Source organism: Parambassis ranga, chromosome 2, assembly GCF_900634625.1.
Source record: "Parambassis ranga chromosome 2, fParRan2.1, whole genome shotgun sequence".
In the NCBI taxonomy this organism is placed as follows: Eukaryota; Metazoa; Chordata; class Actinopteri; family Ambassidae; genus Parambassis; species Parambassis ranga.
Genome location: NC_041023.1, coordinates 10,184,560 through 10,200,059, shown reverse-complemented (window position 1 = coordinate 10,200,059; position 15,500 = coordinate 10,184,560). Strand labels below are relative to the sequence as shown.

Sequence of the window (15,500 nt, the reverse complement as noted above, 5' to 3'; positions counted from 1 at the left end):
GCCTTTTATTGCACACAATGCACTGCTTTATGTTCTGTTCTGAGGATAGAGTGGCCTGGAGTTTCTGGTTACACATGGAAGAAAGACAGTTTCTGCATTAACACAGCTTAATCAAAATTTACAGTTTTATTACAAAGAAATGAAAATTAAAAAAATCATGTAAAAGGAAACCACTTTATTTTTAACAATACCGTGGCGTTGGACAGAATGACCCCTCTCCCAATGCTTTTCATACTCTAGGAATTATAGAAAATACTTGTACAAAAACAGCAGTCAGGAGAACCGAAGCTATGCGGGGAAACAGAGTAACATGTTTTGTTGAACCTCTAGGAAAGTCTCCATATATCTATGCAAATGTGTCACCTTCACGATGGCGCTAATTATAATTTATTGTGACAACAAAACAAAGGCTCATGCAAACAAACATGAGAACTGTAGGAATTTATCCACATGGCGACTAAAACATTCAACATTCTTTAGACTCGAGCTTTTAAACTGCAAGAACATTTCATAACATCTCTGTGGGCTGCAGGGCAAAGCGGTGTGATGATCTCAGGTGAAATATGACAGAAATGAAAAGGAAGGCAAAGAAAAGCTTGATCTAATAAACCACTAAAAAAATAAATTTTTGTACAAATAAACTTAAAGGGTGCAAAGAGCAGCTACAAGGGCGAGTCGGTACTCAAGCTGATGTCTGTGGCCATGGTTAAATGAGGTTGTAACCAGCTAAATACTGCTGCAGCTGAACAGACTATGTGACATAATACATCTGTATCATCTGTATAGTGTCCCCAAGGAGTATCATCATGGCTTTGTATGTATAATCTGAATATAGACCACTGATACTGAACTAAAATGAAGCAATATTATTGAAGGCTACATTAGCACACAGCCCTCAGTTACAGCTAAACTGTTAGGAATTGTTTGCACTGTATGATAAACTTCTTTTATCACTGTCAACACAAAAGGCTATCGTTCATGTGTTTTTATTCTGTTTTTAAACCAGAAACATTTGCATTTGCACACTTTAGGTCCCATGTTCACACATTTTCCAAACTCACTCCATCTGCTCTACTGCTCCACCCTCTGCCACTTTCTCATTCCCACTTTCATCCATTGGTTCTACGTCCGTGCTGCTCTCCATCACCTCTGCTTCAGCAGCAGCTGGCCCAGTTTCGTTGGTGCTCAGTGTCTCTGTGTTATCAGGAGGTTTCTGCTCTGGGAGGCGGAGGTTGTGTTTAAGTTTGTTGAGTTCAGACATGTTGAATCCAAGCAGAATGGCAGCCGTGTTCCTCTTGAGACTCTTCATGCACTTGCTGCGCTTCTTGCTGAAGAGTCCGACCAACTCTGCTTTGGTCAGAGACAGCCTTTTGCACAGCTCGTCAGTCTCTACTTTGGTTGCGTAGGGGTTTACATTAAAATATTTGGAAATGAAGTCTCTGCGATCTTCAATGCAACGGCGCTCCACTGTGGTTGGTTCCAGTGCCAGCTTAACAGCGGGGTCGCTCTGTGGCTCAGGCTCCGGTGGGGGCAGCTGCTTCTCCTGCTCTCGCTTTTTGCGCATGGCTGCTCTTTCCTCTCGCTCTCGTTTGTTGGCCTCGATGACTTCTCTCAGTGCTGCCTCCAGCCGCCTCTTGGACTGCTTCTCTGCCTCCGTTTCTTGAGGTTCTGGAGGTGCTGGAGCCGTAATCACACGAGCTGGAGCTAAAGTCGGTTTCATGGTCACCCCTTGTGGCACTTGGAGGAAGTAGAGTCCAGAGGGTTGACTCAGCTGCTGAACTGCTTTTGGTGGCTGCTGTGGCGGTGGCGCTGCTTGTCTGGCCGGCTGTGGTTGTGGCTGTGGCTGAGGCGGTTTTGGGGAACAGCGGCAACGCTGAATATGGAGCATCACAGCCTGCTGAGTGACCTTTCCTGTGTACACACCATTGCAGTATATGCACTTGAACGCCTCTGTCTTGAGGATAGCATGAATAGTGGGTGCTACAAAGTGCTTCTGCTTGAGGTGCTGAAGGTGTTTGGATTCCTGCTGGAACTTCTCGTCACAGAAAGGACAATACGCACTGTTGATTTTAACAGGTGCCGGGCAGATTTCAGGCTGGCTGTTGGGCTGCAACTTAAAGAAAATCAGGTCAAGGGAATTTGTAACCAGGGCAAGATTGACCTCTATGTCTCCTAGAATTTCTTTCGGCGCAGTGGTCTGGACATCAAAGTAAGGAAACAAGATCTCATTTCCTTTTGTGTAAACCCTAAACTTCTGTCTCAGGAAGTCACAATAGGCCCTGCTTGAAGGATTGTGCTGCTTTACGTGCTCAGCCAGCTGTTTGATTGAAAAAAATAATGTTGAGCAGTACAAACAATTTAGGCCATGCAGCAGATGTTGGAAGACACTCTTTTCTGAAAGTAGGATTTTGCATGTTAGACATTTAATCGTTTTATCTGGCATTTTCTTCAGGAATGCAGCTCGTGCGGCCACGCTCTCTGACTTGGGCGAGGAGGATTTTGTCTGGTGGGCAACTTCTGTATGCATGTCAAAGACATTAGAAGGGAAAAGTTCATTGCAGAGGGGACAGGTAATCCATTTCTTTGTTTGTGGCGAGGAGTTATTTATTTGCTCTACAGGCTTAAGAGGGGTACTCGTGCTCTGAGAGACCGGGATCGCTACTTGGAGTGGAGCAAAAGTATATGTGGGCATGCCGTTCACTTTGTTGCCAGTTGGAATCAGATGACTCAGCAGAGACTGTGAAGTTAACATGGTGCCTTGTAAGGCGATTTGTTTCGTCGGTGCAGTCTGTGCAACCATAGCAGGCTTAGGTGCACTCCCAGTTCCTGCTCCCACATTAGCCTGCAGTCCTGAAGGCAGCAGGATCTGCTGCGTTTGTGGAGCCTGTTGTGGTTGAATTGGAGCAGGAACTGGAGCGAGGGTCACTGGTGCCTGTTTCAGAGACACATTAGACACTGTAGGAACCTGGACCATAGATGGTCCTGGGGGCAAAGCACTTCGGAGGGCAATCGTGGCACCAGGCTGGAGCAAACCTTTAGCCTCGGCACTAGCTAGCTGCACTAAGGCTGATGCTTGAGGTGGCAGGAAAGCTTGGTTGGTTCCAGGGGTACAGATCAGAGTAGTACTGTTTGTACTTCCTTGTAGTTGCTGTAATGTTACTACCGTCCCAGCAGGTTGGCCGTTACTTGGTAAGACCAAGGACTTACCATGTAACACTTGAGCTTGCTTAGGAGCAATACTGGGGAATGTCATAAACACACCATTCCCATTAGCAGTTGGTTTAATGACGTAGTTCTTGTTTTCATAAATCTGATTCTGCACTTGTGTGCTGACTGAATAGTGTGATGGCTCCACGAGCATGTGATGCAGCATTTGGTCCAAGTTTCCAGTGTTCACCTTACACACTTTGCAGCAGTATATCTTCACAGGCGAGGCCCCTTGCATGTTGAATCTGTAACCGATGTACTGCTCCGCCAAACTCTCCAGGTGCTTGAGGATGATGTGCTTCTTAATAGCAAAGATAGACGAGGATGGAAGCCCACATCTTCGACACTGATACCTCTCATTCCCACGATGGGTGGCTATAGAGCTTTCCCTTTGCACTTGTACCTGGGTGTTGAGCTTGGTGTGGAAGAACATCATGTGCCTCTTGAGAACCTTGGGGTGGCCCATGAAGAGGCACTGAGAACAAGGGCTCAGCGCACAGAATGACTGCTCACATCCATGACAGCGGGAGACATGGCTCCTGAAGTTGTAGATGTTTTGCGACGAGTACTTGCACAGGCTGCAGCACAGAGGTCGAGACCGATAAGGCCACTGAAGAGAAAGAAAGGGGAAAATAAAACTTAGTCATTTCAGATAATCAATCAACAAAATTGATTTGGCAGATTTATAATAATTATAGTAATTGTTCTTCTGTCAGGTGTCACCTTCTTATGTCGTTTGCCAGTGAATCCATCTGCGAAATCAAACCAGTTTGTTTCCTGAAAGGCATTGTCCACGTCTGTGCTTTCCTCCGACTCTTCTTTCAGATCCTATAAAAAAAGTGTAAGGTGGTTTCAAAGTACAGAAAGAATCACAGTATTACATTTTTGAACTACATGCAATTTACAATTTCATAACCAGATATGTGCCACAGTCATATTTCAATCAAGTGTCACATTTATAAAAAAAAAAAAAAAAAAAGTCCCCAAACTTCTGCGGCTGTTTAAACATGTCTGAACAACAAAATAATAGAAGCATCGTATGTTTTGTTACTCAGACTAATTTTAGGCAGACATTTTAGGTACGGTGAGAAGGGCACAGACGATAAACACCCAAATTTCCCTGAGGGACCTTCCCAAAGGGATTAATAAAGTATATTCTATTCTATTCTAAAGCAAAAGAAGATGCTGAGGCAGTGCTGATCATTTTCTGAATGTTCAAAAAATATGCTATGAATTAGCAATAGTATGTGAATACACATCCTTCAATGTGGGGTTAATTTAATTAAAAGAGTCTTTCACCTTAAAAGTGAATTATGCTATATATAAACATGCATATTTAATGTAGTTAGTAGAGACAGTCACACACAATACACAGTGTACATCAGCTGCCAGTTATTACTACTTCGAATTTGCTCAGCATCATATAATTGGGTTACAGACAGCAGGTTTGTGTTGCTAATGATGTGTTGCTTTACAGTATATTATCACAGGAATCATATGCACAGACTGGAGGGTGTGCATAAGTGTGTGTGTGTGTTAAAGTGATGAGTGTATAAAAGCTGAACAGTGAGCCATTATCCACAAATAATCAACACAACACTTAAGTATCCCTGATTACTTTCCAACACAACAAACACATACCTTGAGCAGGTTTTCACAGTCTTCCAGGCCAATCTCACTTAAAACACTTTTCACAGCCTTGCGCGCTTTTCGGATCTTCTCAATGTTTCCAACTGGAAGCTGGTACATGATTCCTCACAGGTCCTTACGAAAGATATAAGTTTTAATTTGTCAATTAAAATAAAGTTCCAGAATTTCTTTCTGTACATCACCATGTTATAAAATCACCCAGTAATATATTGTAACTGCTGCACCAAATACAAATGTTATATATAGTATATAGTGAACAGAATGAAAACAAAAAGGTAAACAAAAATAATGCAACAATTTGTGAAGACCACAGAAATGAAACTAAACAATCATTAACATTTCAAAAAATAATTTAGTAAAAAAAATAAACAGTAGCATCATGACAGATTTATTTAATCATCCTTTGATTAAATACTGTGCAACAGCTGATTTCATCTATATTCAAAAGCAGCCATTCGCTGCTGGGAACGTAAAAGCCACATTTGTTACAGTCAGGTAAAAGTGTGGAATTTAGCTACAAACTTAACAATCTGCCCCTTCACACAGCTGCCATCCGTGCTGCTAACCCCACAGTGTGCATGCTGGCTACACACAACTCATTAAAAAGCCCCTGGTAGCACGCTGCCAGCAACACGCCGGGTTACTAAGCCGGTGACGGCGCATCTTCCTTCTTAAAGATGCCCACGGCCTCCTCGCAGAGATTTACCTCGTCCAATATTCAGCGTAGATTAACGTTAGTTGTCGCTGTGCCTCCTCCAAGAGGGCTAGCGTCTCCCACTTCCACCGGCCCGCAGCTGTGTGTCGGTGAGCTGCGTCTGCTGTCAGAGCTGCGCGCAGACACTCATCCGAGCAGCATCCTCTGTCCTCACACACCGCCGTATGAAGACCGGGATTAAATGTGAACGGCGATGTTCGCGAATACACTCCGCAGATAAGTTATTTTTGCTCCAGCTTTTGTCCCTTTCTTCCCCTTATTGAGGAAAAAATGGCGCTCAAGTTCAGGATCTGACGTACCAGCCTCATTTGCATACTGCACACACTGACCAATGGGAGACTTGTCTGTCTGAAGACTCTATAACTTTTTATTTATTCCCTAAGACCGCCAGCATGGGTCCATGGCGTCCAGGTGAGTCTCTTTGCAGTTCGGTTTCTGCATTTCATGTGATATCTCACTTGCTAAGTGGATTTTTCTTATTCTACAACAAATAGCTAGTTAGGGGGCGTGGCTACGGAGACCCCCACTGACAGTCACGTGGTACATGACTGATGCTAGCCAATAGGATGTCGAGAAAATGAGCTAAATGGGTGGTCCTTTTGCTGTGACGTCATATCATGCAACTTTTTTTATCCAATTACATTAGACCACCATTTTATCTGGAGGAAAAGCTACATTGATGGGTTAGATGTCTTTTGGCTAGCTTAGAACAAACTTTTATGTATTTAACATTTAACAACTTGATAGGCATAAAGCCCCTAGCTACGTCCACCTAGTAACGTGTATTTTTATGTCGATTTAAAGTAAAACTTTTTGGGTTAGCAATCTTACCCAAGCTTTTCCACCTAACGATTAGCATTAGCAAATAACATGTTATGTTCTCAGACCTTAACGACAATTAAACTAAGCGACCGTGTTAGCATCATGCCAATAATGACTTTTCGAGTATACTGGTTACGAGCTAGCTATGAAATCTGGGTAACAAATAATCTATGCTGAAAAAAGCTGAATATGCTAATTACCATGTTACTCACGTTTCACATTTCACCATCCTACAGTTTATGATCAAAAGACACAGAATCGTGCTACTTATATTTACATATACACCGTCCCCACGAATCCTGTCAGAAGGAGCATCTTCATGGCAAATTGGTGGAATAATGACCACAACCTTAGACAGTTGATTCACACCAACACCTGCTGGATACTCTGGTGCCCTCTCATTTGACACCTCTCATTACTCATCTGTCATCATGGTACCATTGGTGTCCAATTGTGCAACAGCCTCATTTAATATGTTGCTAACATTTATTTATTTCTGTGCAGTGTTGCAGAGCGGACCAGGAGGATGTCATGTTCTGGACAGACAGTAATGGCTGGATCACACTGCAACATTTCTTACCAACGCAGAGCAGTTCAGTCTCAAAGGTAAGACTGCTGAGGAACAACCGAGTTCAATGACATCACCTCAAAAGTGATAATCAGTCAGTCAGTCAGTCAACCATTCCATTTTTGCACGTTCAGGTAAAACACCAGGCTGTGAATTGAGAGATGTAATTATCCTGCATGTGATAACACTCTTAGCTTGCAAAGCCATGTGTGTGAGCAGTATTTGTTTTTAACTGCTACTATCATGCAATATTTCATCAATACTCTAAACACAATGGAGACTTGTACATGTGAACCTTCTCCAAATCTATTCATCTTTTAATCTAATTAACATCACTGCAAATCAAAACGAGGCACTTAATAGGAGCTTTAATGGTCCCTCTCAGATAAATAAATATCTAATTTCTTACGTGCTACATCTTCGAGACGTTTCAGTGGCTCCCATTTATTTAGAAGCAGAGGAAATAAATGACTTCACTGCAGACACATACATCCATTTTTCCTCGACAACCTAGTGGTGTCGCCGCTCTGCAAAGGACAGAGAATCAGCTACAATATCTAGCACTGGTAATATATGAATAATTAAGCTGCATCACATCATTTATTGAAGGAGCTGAAGGTAGAACGCACAAACAGATGAGGGCGCCTTCATCAGGGACACACTGACAGGACATGTCAGGTAGTTTCCACACAATCTTGGAATTTCCCTGGCATTTTTTATCCTACTGGCCACCATCACATCCTGATCCTAATGCTCACCTCTATATTTCTTGAATTATATTATTTACAGGATCAACACATAAAGTAATGGCTACAGCAGCAAAACTGTGCAAAGACTGCACTGGAGTCTGAGCTCTATCATAATTTGACTGTAATTAGAACAAAGGTTAACACATATTGGGAAAACAGAGTAGGGGCTACAGTTTATACTGTATAAACATATGTTCCATTTTTATTTCCTCTTGTGCATAAATAAACAGAACAAACTGTCTACTTTTCCATGCTGTGCAGGAACCCTGACAGCAGCAAACAATTTCACCAATTAAAGACTTCTTTTTCAGTTTTAGTAGTTTTTAAATATTCTATCCAAATGTATTTTGATGTAGTAGGACAAATATACCATCAAGGCCAAACTGTTTGGTATGAAAAAAATTACAAATCTGGAATTCATTTTTTTTGCTGTTCTCTTGTTGACAGAGCCCTAAATCTGGTTCAATTGTGTATTCAATTTTGACCAATATTTCCATTTATGTGCAGCTCTCTTTTTCCTCAACCATTTTCACCTGTTGATCTCAGATTTCTACACTACCGCTCAAAAGTTTGGGGTCGCCAAGCCAGTTCTATAGCTTCTCTGATCTACATAACAGCTGTGCTAACATCATTTCACAGGAGTTTTCTAATCATCAATTAGCCTTTTTAACACAATGTATCATTAGAACATAGGAGTGATGGTTGCTGAAAAAGTACCTCTGTATACCTTTGTATATATTCCATTAAAAATCAGCCTTTTACAACTAGAATAGTCATTTACCACATTAACAATGTCTAGACTGTATGTCTGATTCACTGTTATCTTCATTAAAAAAAAACTAAATTAATTTAAAAAATAAAGACATTTCCAAATGACCCCAAACTTCATGTGTTTAAAAATGAATGTAGAGTCCAAACTTATGCTCACTTGGCATAGCCAGATCCACCCCGCTGCCCCAAAGATTACACAGACACATGATGTATGATTTCAGTCAGAAATGTATTAAATTAATCACTTTCATTACTTTAACAAGCACAATTTACAGTCAAAAAACAGGCTATGGTCCATTAGTGCCTTAGACAAGCAAGTAATTAATACATTAGTCACTTGTAACACACAAGGGCAGGATTCTTTAAAAACTGCAGTTGAGTCAGGTCATCTTTAATATTAAACACGTAGCTGTACAAGAAACTGTGCATAATGTCCCTCATAACTTCAGAGAGGCGTGAGGAAAAGTCTGGCATGTTACTTATCATTTGCACTGTCTCAGAGAGGTCTGTGTACAACTAGCATGTCTTTCTGTTTAGATAAAGACAATAATATGAAGATCTGACAAATCAGGGCCACAATATTAAAAGTCACAGTATTTTTTTAACCTACAAAGGATTTTGTGCATTAAACCAGATTAACCCTTCTGTGTTAGAGGCAAGGAGGGGGGGGTCAAGCCATAACCCCAATTTAGAGAATCTCCCACAGCCTTTCCATCATGCCTTTTGAGTAAAGGGGAACCAATGAGGTCACGAATGGCAATCACAGCACACATAATCCATGTAGTGTTAAAAAAACACACATCAATATATCAGGAAAACACTGTTAGATGGGCCACAGCATAATACCTGGGCAAAACACACTTAAAGATGGAGCTTTAAATATGCCCCAGTACTATCAGATTCCAATAAATAAAAATTCATTGAGGTGAACTGCAATAAAGAAATAGGTTACATCATAATTGTCATAATTTCATTTAAACGCTGCAAAGTGAGGGGTCTGAAGTACAGAATCCACATGAGACACTGATTCTTTGAAACAAAAAAAACAAAAAAATCACAGGGTTTACACAACAGAACATTTAATCGAACTGATTTAAATCAATTGTACAATTTGTAAACTGAATTTAATTTAGGAAACAATCCACCCCAAACATGTTGGGGGTCCCATCTCCATTGAGTCATCCATTTTGTTGCATTATGTCATTTGAGCTTGGCCTAGAGTTCATTTAACTGACAATTCTTTGAGTCCTTCAGAGAGAGGAGCAAAATGAAGATGATCTTCCAGGTGAATTTTAGACAAGTGAGGTATCAAACAACCACCTGTTACCAACTGCTATCTGGAAGAAATAATAGGACACTGCGTTTTCCAAGATAGTTGGAATGTTGACCATGTTTAGCCCCTTGACCAAATTTCACGCGGACCTCTCTTCTCACATGGTGAAAGCAGAGGTAAGTAGGATACAAACTGCGACAGCAGCCGAAGATAGTTACGCACTGTACTGGAGAATGGAGAAGTTCTTCATGGCACTATCCAGTGCCACACCAGCCTCCTGCATTTCGTACCTGTGGAAAACACAAACAGTTATAATCATGTCCCATTTTATATCTCATATGTTTTTGTGTTAGGAGTTAACCTATACATGATAACTCAGTCCACACTAACCAGTCAGAGGTGGAGACAGTGTAGTAGACGGGCAGCTGGGCAGAACTGGACAGACAGCTGAACTCCTCCAGGCCACACACCCCCATGTTGGAGAAGAGAAGCCAGTCTCCCACACTGAGCTCTGGCAGCAGGCAGCGCTCCACCACCTGGTCCAACTCGTCCAATGATGGACCCCACAGGCTGCTGGGATACATGGCCTCCTCAGCACACAATACACGCTGGAGAGAGAGAGAGAGAGAGAGAGCGGGGTAAGTGTTATCTGTTATGTTCGTCCAGAATTGATTTATCACAGTTAATAACATATCTAATGCACATGCAAAAGCACATTCTGAATGTGAAAAGCAAACACAAACAAGATCTATCCGTATATTTACACTGATGAAAGATAAAAGCTTCTACAGTCTAATCTCTGTTGTTTATACAAGCTATATGGGTCACTGCAGTGTGAGCAATGTTATGACATCATGTCTTCGTACCAGTCTGGTTTTGCATTGATGTGATCAACAGGTCAGCAATTACAAACCAGTGATAAACTAGACAATGTTCAAGTGCATGTGTGGTATGTTTCCGTTATTAATCCCAGATAATTTGTGTTTTAGAGAGTGACATGACTTGCAGAGGGCCTGGAGGGGTGAATTTCAGCTGTTATGCAAATCATGTAAGTACTTACTATTAGCTTTAAAGTTACTCAAACAAAGTTACACTCTTCATATAGTTTATGGAAGAGATTTGGTTTGTTCATCATTTGGGCTGGCTAACAAACGGGCATCAATGTACACTACCCTACAGTTAAGAAGCATTAAAAAGGCATGTAAACAAAGGTATCTAAAATTCGATCAGCATGGCCCAAAACCAGATACTGTGAGAAAGGGTTAAATTCCTTAGCTTTGTATGACGAATCCAAAACCAATGCACACTCTTTATGTGGGTCAACACAGTTAACTATCTGAACCAATTCTGAACCAGAATACATAAATGCTTATAATGCACGGCCCCTTTTTACCCTATTCAACTAGAGCTACCATCACATGCTTTATTCCGTGCTGAATGGGGTTGAGTCTCTTGGGTGGAGGCCTACTAACCTTGTGCACTGACGGGGCAGCAATGGAGTTTCCCAGCAGCTTGCGGCTGAATGGACCATAAACACCCTCATTCATGTAGTACAGGAACTCGGTATCCTCATTGTTTTCACCTGTGTAAATACATTTGGTATCCATGACAAAAATATAGAACACAGTGCAATATGACCTAACAGGTATGTTTACAAAAAAACCCAAACAATCCTTTCTGCCCCCTGTAGAATTTTACATATTGCTCTGTTCATACTTAAACAAAACCGTCAGTTTTAAGTAGACCAACAGACAAAAAGAACTTCTGAGAGAAGCAACTCACCTTGAACTAGACTGTCCCAGTTCGGTATCACTACTTTCTTGCCAATTACGTTAACAGCTAGGTTGAAAGCTGAGGTCACATAGAAGCTGCCAGGCTGGGCCAACACTTGCACACCGGACAGTTGGGGGAAGTAAGCATCGAGCAGCGGCCTGATTGCAGACTCAACCTGCATACATCAAATATGGATTCCGATTAGCTACAACATGCCATTTTCATAAGAGAGTGAAATTTTAAAAGGTGGCTGTACTTGTACTTGTGTTGTATTGAAATATTCCTTACTTAAAACGTTTACCTTACCTGTTTGAGCTGAAACTCTGAGCCAGTAAATCCTCCACCAATGTCCAGGATGTTCATGCTGAATCCCAAATCCACCTGAAGATAAACAGGAAACAGTTAGCATGATCTTTGTAAAGATTCTATCATTTCTAATTGATAATACGTTTTTCTAGCAGTACCCACCCCCATGTCAAACACGCAGCTCGCATCTGACAATGCATGGGTGTAGGCCTGTTGCAGGTCTTGGCAGGAGCTGGGGATGTGGAAGGTAACCCCTACCACCTGGACATTAAGCTCCTTGGCTGTCTCCAGCAGGTGTCGACAGCTCTTCAGTGAGGAGCCAAAGGCCATGCTGGTCTCGGCTGCATGGGCCTCAGTGGTCAACTGCAGCAGCAATCTACAATACAAAAAATTAACATCAACTAAGGTCACTTGAAAGTATTTGACACAAAGCCCAAAAAACAATACTGCACTTCCAACTGATCCCTTACTTTGCATTTGGGTGCAGGCGGGCAATCTTGGACAACTCTGCCTCATTTTCACAAACAAGATGCTGGATGTTGTTCTTAGCAGCATACTTGATGAGCGCCAGTTGCTTGAATACACTTGAGAGAATGATGTTTTCTGGTGGCACACCATGCTCTAGCACCAGGCTCACTTCAGCCTGGATGCAAGGGGAGACACAGGGTAAGAGAAATCAAGTTTAAAATTAATTAAAAACACTTTTTGTGTGTTGCATAAGTCACTGAGATAAGTCACCGGCTGGCTAGCAATCAATTAAGTGCTTGTAATGTAATTGCCCTAAAAATATATTCGGTGATTTCATAACAGGACGAAGCACTGTGTGGTTAAAAAAATAATCCTGAATTTGATTTTTACCTTGTCTGTGCAAATGAAGCCCAGCCCCAATGAAGCCAGCACCTCGATGACGGCAGGGCTGCTGTTGCATTTGACTGGGTAGTAGGGCTGCAGCTGAGGCACTACGCTCTGCCATAGCAGATGCTGCCGCATCAGAGCGCCAAGGTCACCCACTACAAATGCACTCTTCTCCACCTGGTGAAGTGAGGGATGTAGTGAAAAATCAAACTAAATTAAGGCTTCTGACAATCTTCAGATTCCCTGACTTCATTGATGAGAACGAGAATGGCATGCACTAAGCAAGATAAAAGCACTGACAAATGAGTGTTGTGAGACATTTTGGAAATCAGATAGCAATTAAAAGGCCTAAAAAACTGGACTGACCAGTGCCTGTTCACAGATGTGTCCATCAATGACATCTTCCAGTGTCACTCCTCCCTCCAGGAGCTCAATGATGTAGCAGGGTTTGTCAGCAAGTCCTTTCATCTCAACCGTATTCCGCTAATCCGACAATCATAAAGAACAGATAAACAAGTCAAGGGGTCACGACTGAGCCAATGGGGTCCTGCCGGTATGCAACAAACTGGGTAAAGAAAAGGAGAAAAAATATTATTAACACAGTCTATCTACACAGGACTTTGTAACAGTCTTGTGTGAGCATTACATATTAGTGTGTAAAAAAAGAAGTTTTACTAACATGGACAAGTCAGGAGGTGGACCTGTCCCGCTATCAGCTAGGATCCCAAGGTGGCTCAGCGTTGAAGTCGAAGTGCTCCCGGTAAAGAGCCGCCCCTAGGCCCTCTGGGTAGCGCTCATACACCTGTGCAGAGACAGGGGAGCCCTGAGGTACAAACATACATAACATTAGATCCAACGCAGGGTGACACAACAAAAGCAATGCATCTTATATGTGCTTATCAAAACAGAAATACAGTCAGGCTGTTTTACTGAAGTTTGTCTATTGATTCATATTAGCTGTAGGTAGTACATACACAATCAGTACATTAAGCAACTTAAGTTTGTTTACATGGTTTGTTTGTATAAATCACATAAGCAGTAAATAGTTTTACAGCATTATTACCCCTGTCAGCAGTGTACTTATCACATTACTGCACATTGTGCGATTACTGCCGGAATAACAATCGCGCATGCGTCGTAAAAGGGAAAACAGTGTCACAAGTTGACAAATGGGATATTATTGCAATACGTCACAAACGCAAAGAAATACCATCTCTACCACACAAATATCACTACTCGTACAGTTAAGACATTAATTTGTAGCTGCGTTGTTACTAAGAAACGCCATACTGGAAAATAGCCCTGCTGTTATTATACATGGCAGCCGGAGAGCCGCTAACGTAGCGCTTACTGCCGACTGTCCATCGATGGAAGAAGCTTAGCACCGTATTTTATAAATAGGCCACTAAACAAACCTCAACACTCACAAAAAACACAACACTGTGGGTTTAAGACAGACTTACATCTGATTACTACCTTTAAATTCGTCATAGAGACATATCAAACAAACGGATTTCAATGAATCGTTCTGTCATGTGTGGCAAGAAGGCAGAAAGACTAGCCCGCCATGTTAGGTCCGCCTGCCGAATCCAAGGAACTCAACCGAAGTATTTCGCTTTACTTACGTGAGATAACGGCCAGAAGGTTTTGGAAAATCGTCTTCTCTTTTTCGGCGGAATTTTTAAAGAGTAGTGGGCACAACGATATAAGAAAGAAAGGGGGCTGTTTCTGCCATATGTTTAGATGAGAAACGCGCGTCTGTCCAGTAGTGTGTCTTCTCTTTCGGCTGGTGGGTGGAGAACTACTGGAAGCGAGAGGAGGGAAGAGGAAAAGGTAATCAACGGCCCGGAGGCGGGGCCTAATGTTCAGTTCCACCAATGAGCGCTCGGCATTTTTGAGATCGTACCAAATATGTATTTCCGAACATTATACAGGCCGCGGTAGACTGGGGATGTTTATTCAGGTTACATAACCATAAACTTTCCGTACATGGCCACTCAGTCAATCAGCTTAAGACCTCCACTGCTCTGTTTTCATGGGACAGTACACATCTATTTGTTATTACACAACTGCGGCTGCGGTAATTTATGCATAGAACATGAACTCACTGCAACAAAGTCCAGACACATGTTAAAAATAGCCTAATCATGGAAAATTATACTTTCGACAAGATGACATCAGTCATTAAGAAAAGATATTTCATCATACTTTTCAAAAACAAGTCCACAACTGTATGACCCACTTATGTGTTGGATTTTATTGATTTTCCAAAGTTCATCAAACAATATTGTAGCCTACTGCAAATATGAAGGTGTGGCTGAAACTTTGCCCTGTTTGAAAGCCATTTCAGGTTATTTACTTTGTTTGGAAAAGTTGTTTGGAGAACCTATATTTAGGTGCATTTCGCAAAAAAATACAAATTGTGTGGGAAAATATAGTAACTGGGTAACTGGCTAACAGTGGGTAATGAGCTCAGAGTGTCCTATTTTTGCAGTTCTTGCTCAATCTTGCTTTGAACAACTATAGGCATTAATCCAAGTCAGTCTGACACTGCAAAATCATGGCCCTGTTATTGTCACTGATGCCTCTGTCATAATATACAGCCATGATGTTCAGTCTCTTTGTTATTCTAATGAGCGTTTTAAAATTAATTTTATGTCCGGCACTAAACCCTTTGTTAGATGTTATTACAGCTTTTCCTTTAGTTTTTACTGAGGGGACTTTGTTTTAAAATAATGTTACAGAACACAGAAAAGAAAAAAACCAAATAGTTTATGTGTTGACATTCTGAGTGTTTCTGTTTTTGTGTCA

The 15,500-nt window shown here is 41.6% G+C and overlaps 2 protein-coding genes across 2 annotated transcripts; both read right to left on the bottom strand.

Annotated features, from left to right (window-relative positions):
* Positions 1-5: 5 nt before the first annotated feature.
* adnp2b (ADNP homeobox 2b) lies at positions 6-5,868 on the bottom strand. The gene is made up of 4 exons (XM_028399119.1): positions 5,564-5,868; positions 4,849-4,971; positions 3,931-4,035; positions 6-3,817 (listed from the first exon to the last, which is right to left on the bottom strand). Exons 2-4 carry the CDS (start codon positions 4,954-4,956, stop codon positions 1,058-1,060), a joined length of 2,973 nt encoding a protein of 990 aa, XP_028254920.1. The 5' UTR covers positions 4,957-4,971; positions 5,564-5,868; the 3' UTR covers positions 6-1,057.
* Positions 5,869-8,692: 2,824 nt separating this feature from the next.
* Positions 8,693-14,507, bottom strand: azin1b (antizyme inhibitor 1b). The gene is made up of 11 exons (XM_028399184.1): positions 14,315-14,507; positions 13,369-13,512; positions 13,056-13,254; positions 12,693-12,866; positions 12,305-12,477; positions 11,997-12,210; positions 11,835-11,909; positions 11,538-11,703; positions 11,228-11,337; positions 10,146-10,363; positions 8,693-10,045 (listed from the first exon to the last, which is right to left on the bottom strand). Exons 3-11 carry the CDS (start codon positions 13,155-13,157, stop codon positions 9,970-9,972), a joined length of 1,308 nt encoding a protein of 435 aa, XP_028254985.1. The 5' UTR covers positions 13,158-13,254; positions 13,369-13,512; positions 14,315-14,507; the 3' UTR covers positions 8,693-9,969.
* Positions 14,508-15,500: the final 993 nt, after the last annotated feature.

Coding starts and splice junctions, on each gene's coding strand:
- adnp2b (XM_028399119.1), bottom strand. CDS start 4,956: ATGTACCAGCTTCCAGTTGGAAACATTGAGAAGATCCGAAAAGCGCGC. Junction 4,036..4,848: donor ACTGTGAAAACCTGCTCAAG/GTATGTGTTTGT, acceptor CTTTTTTTATAG/GATCTGAAAGAAGAGTCGGA. Junction 3,818..3,930: donor CTGGCAAACGACATAAGAAG/GTGACACCTGAC, acceptor CTTTCTCTTCAG/TGGCCTTATCGGTCTCGACC.
- azin1b (XM_028399184.1), bottom strand. CDS start 13,157: ATGAAAGGACTTGCTGACAAACCCTGCTACATCATTGAGCTCCTGGAG. Junction 11,910..11,996: donor GCTGCGTGTTTGACATGGGG/GTGGGTACTGCT, acceptor GTTTATCTTCAG/GTGGATTTGGGATTCAGCAT. Junction 11,704..11,834: donor CAGAGTTTCAGCTCAAACAG/GTAAGGTAAACG, acceptor TGATGTATGCAG/GTTGAGTCTGCAATCAGGCC.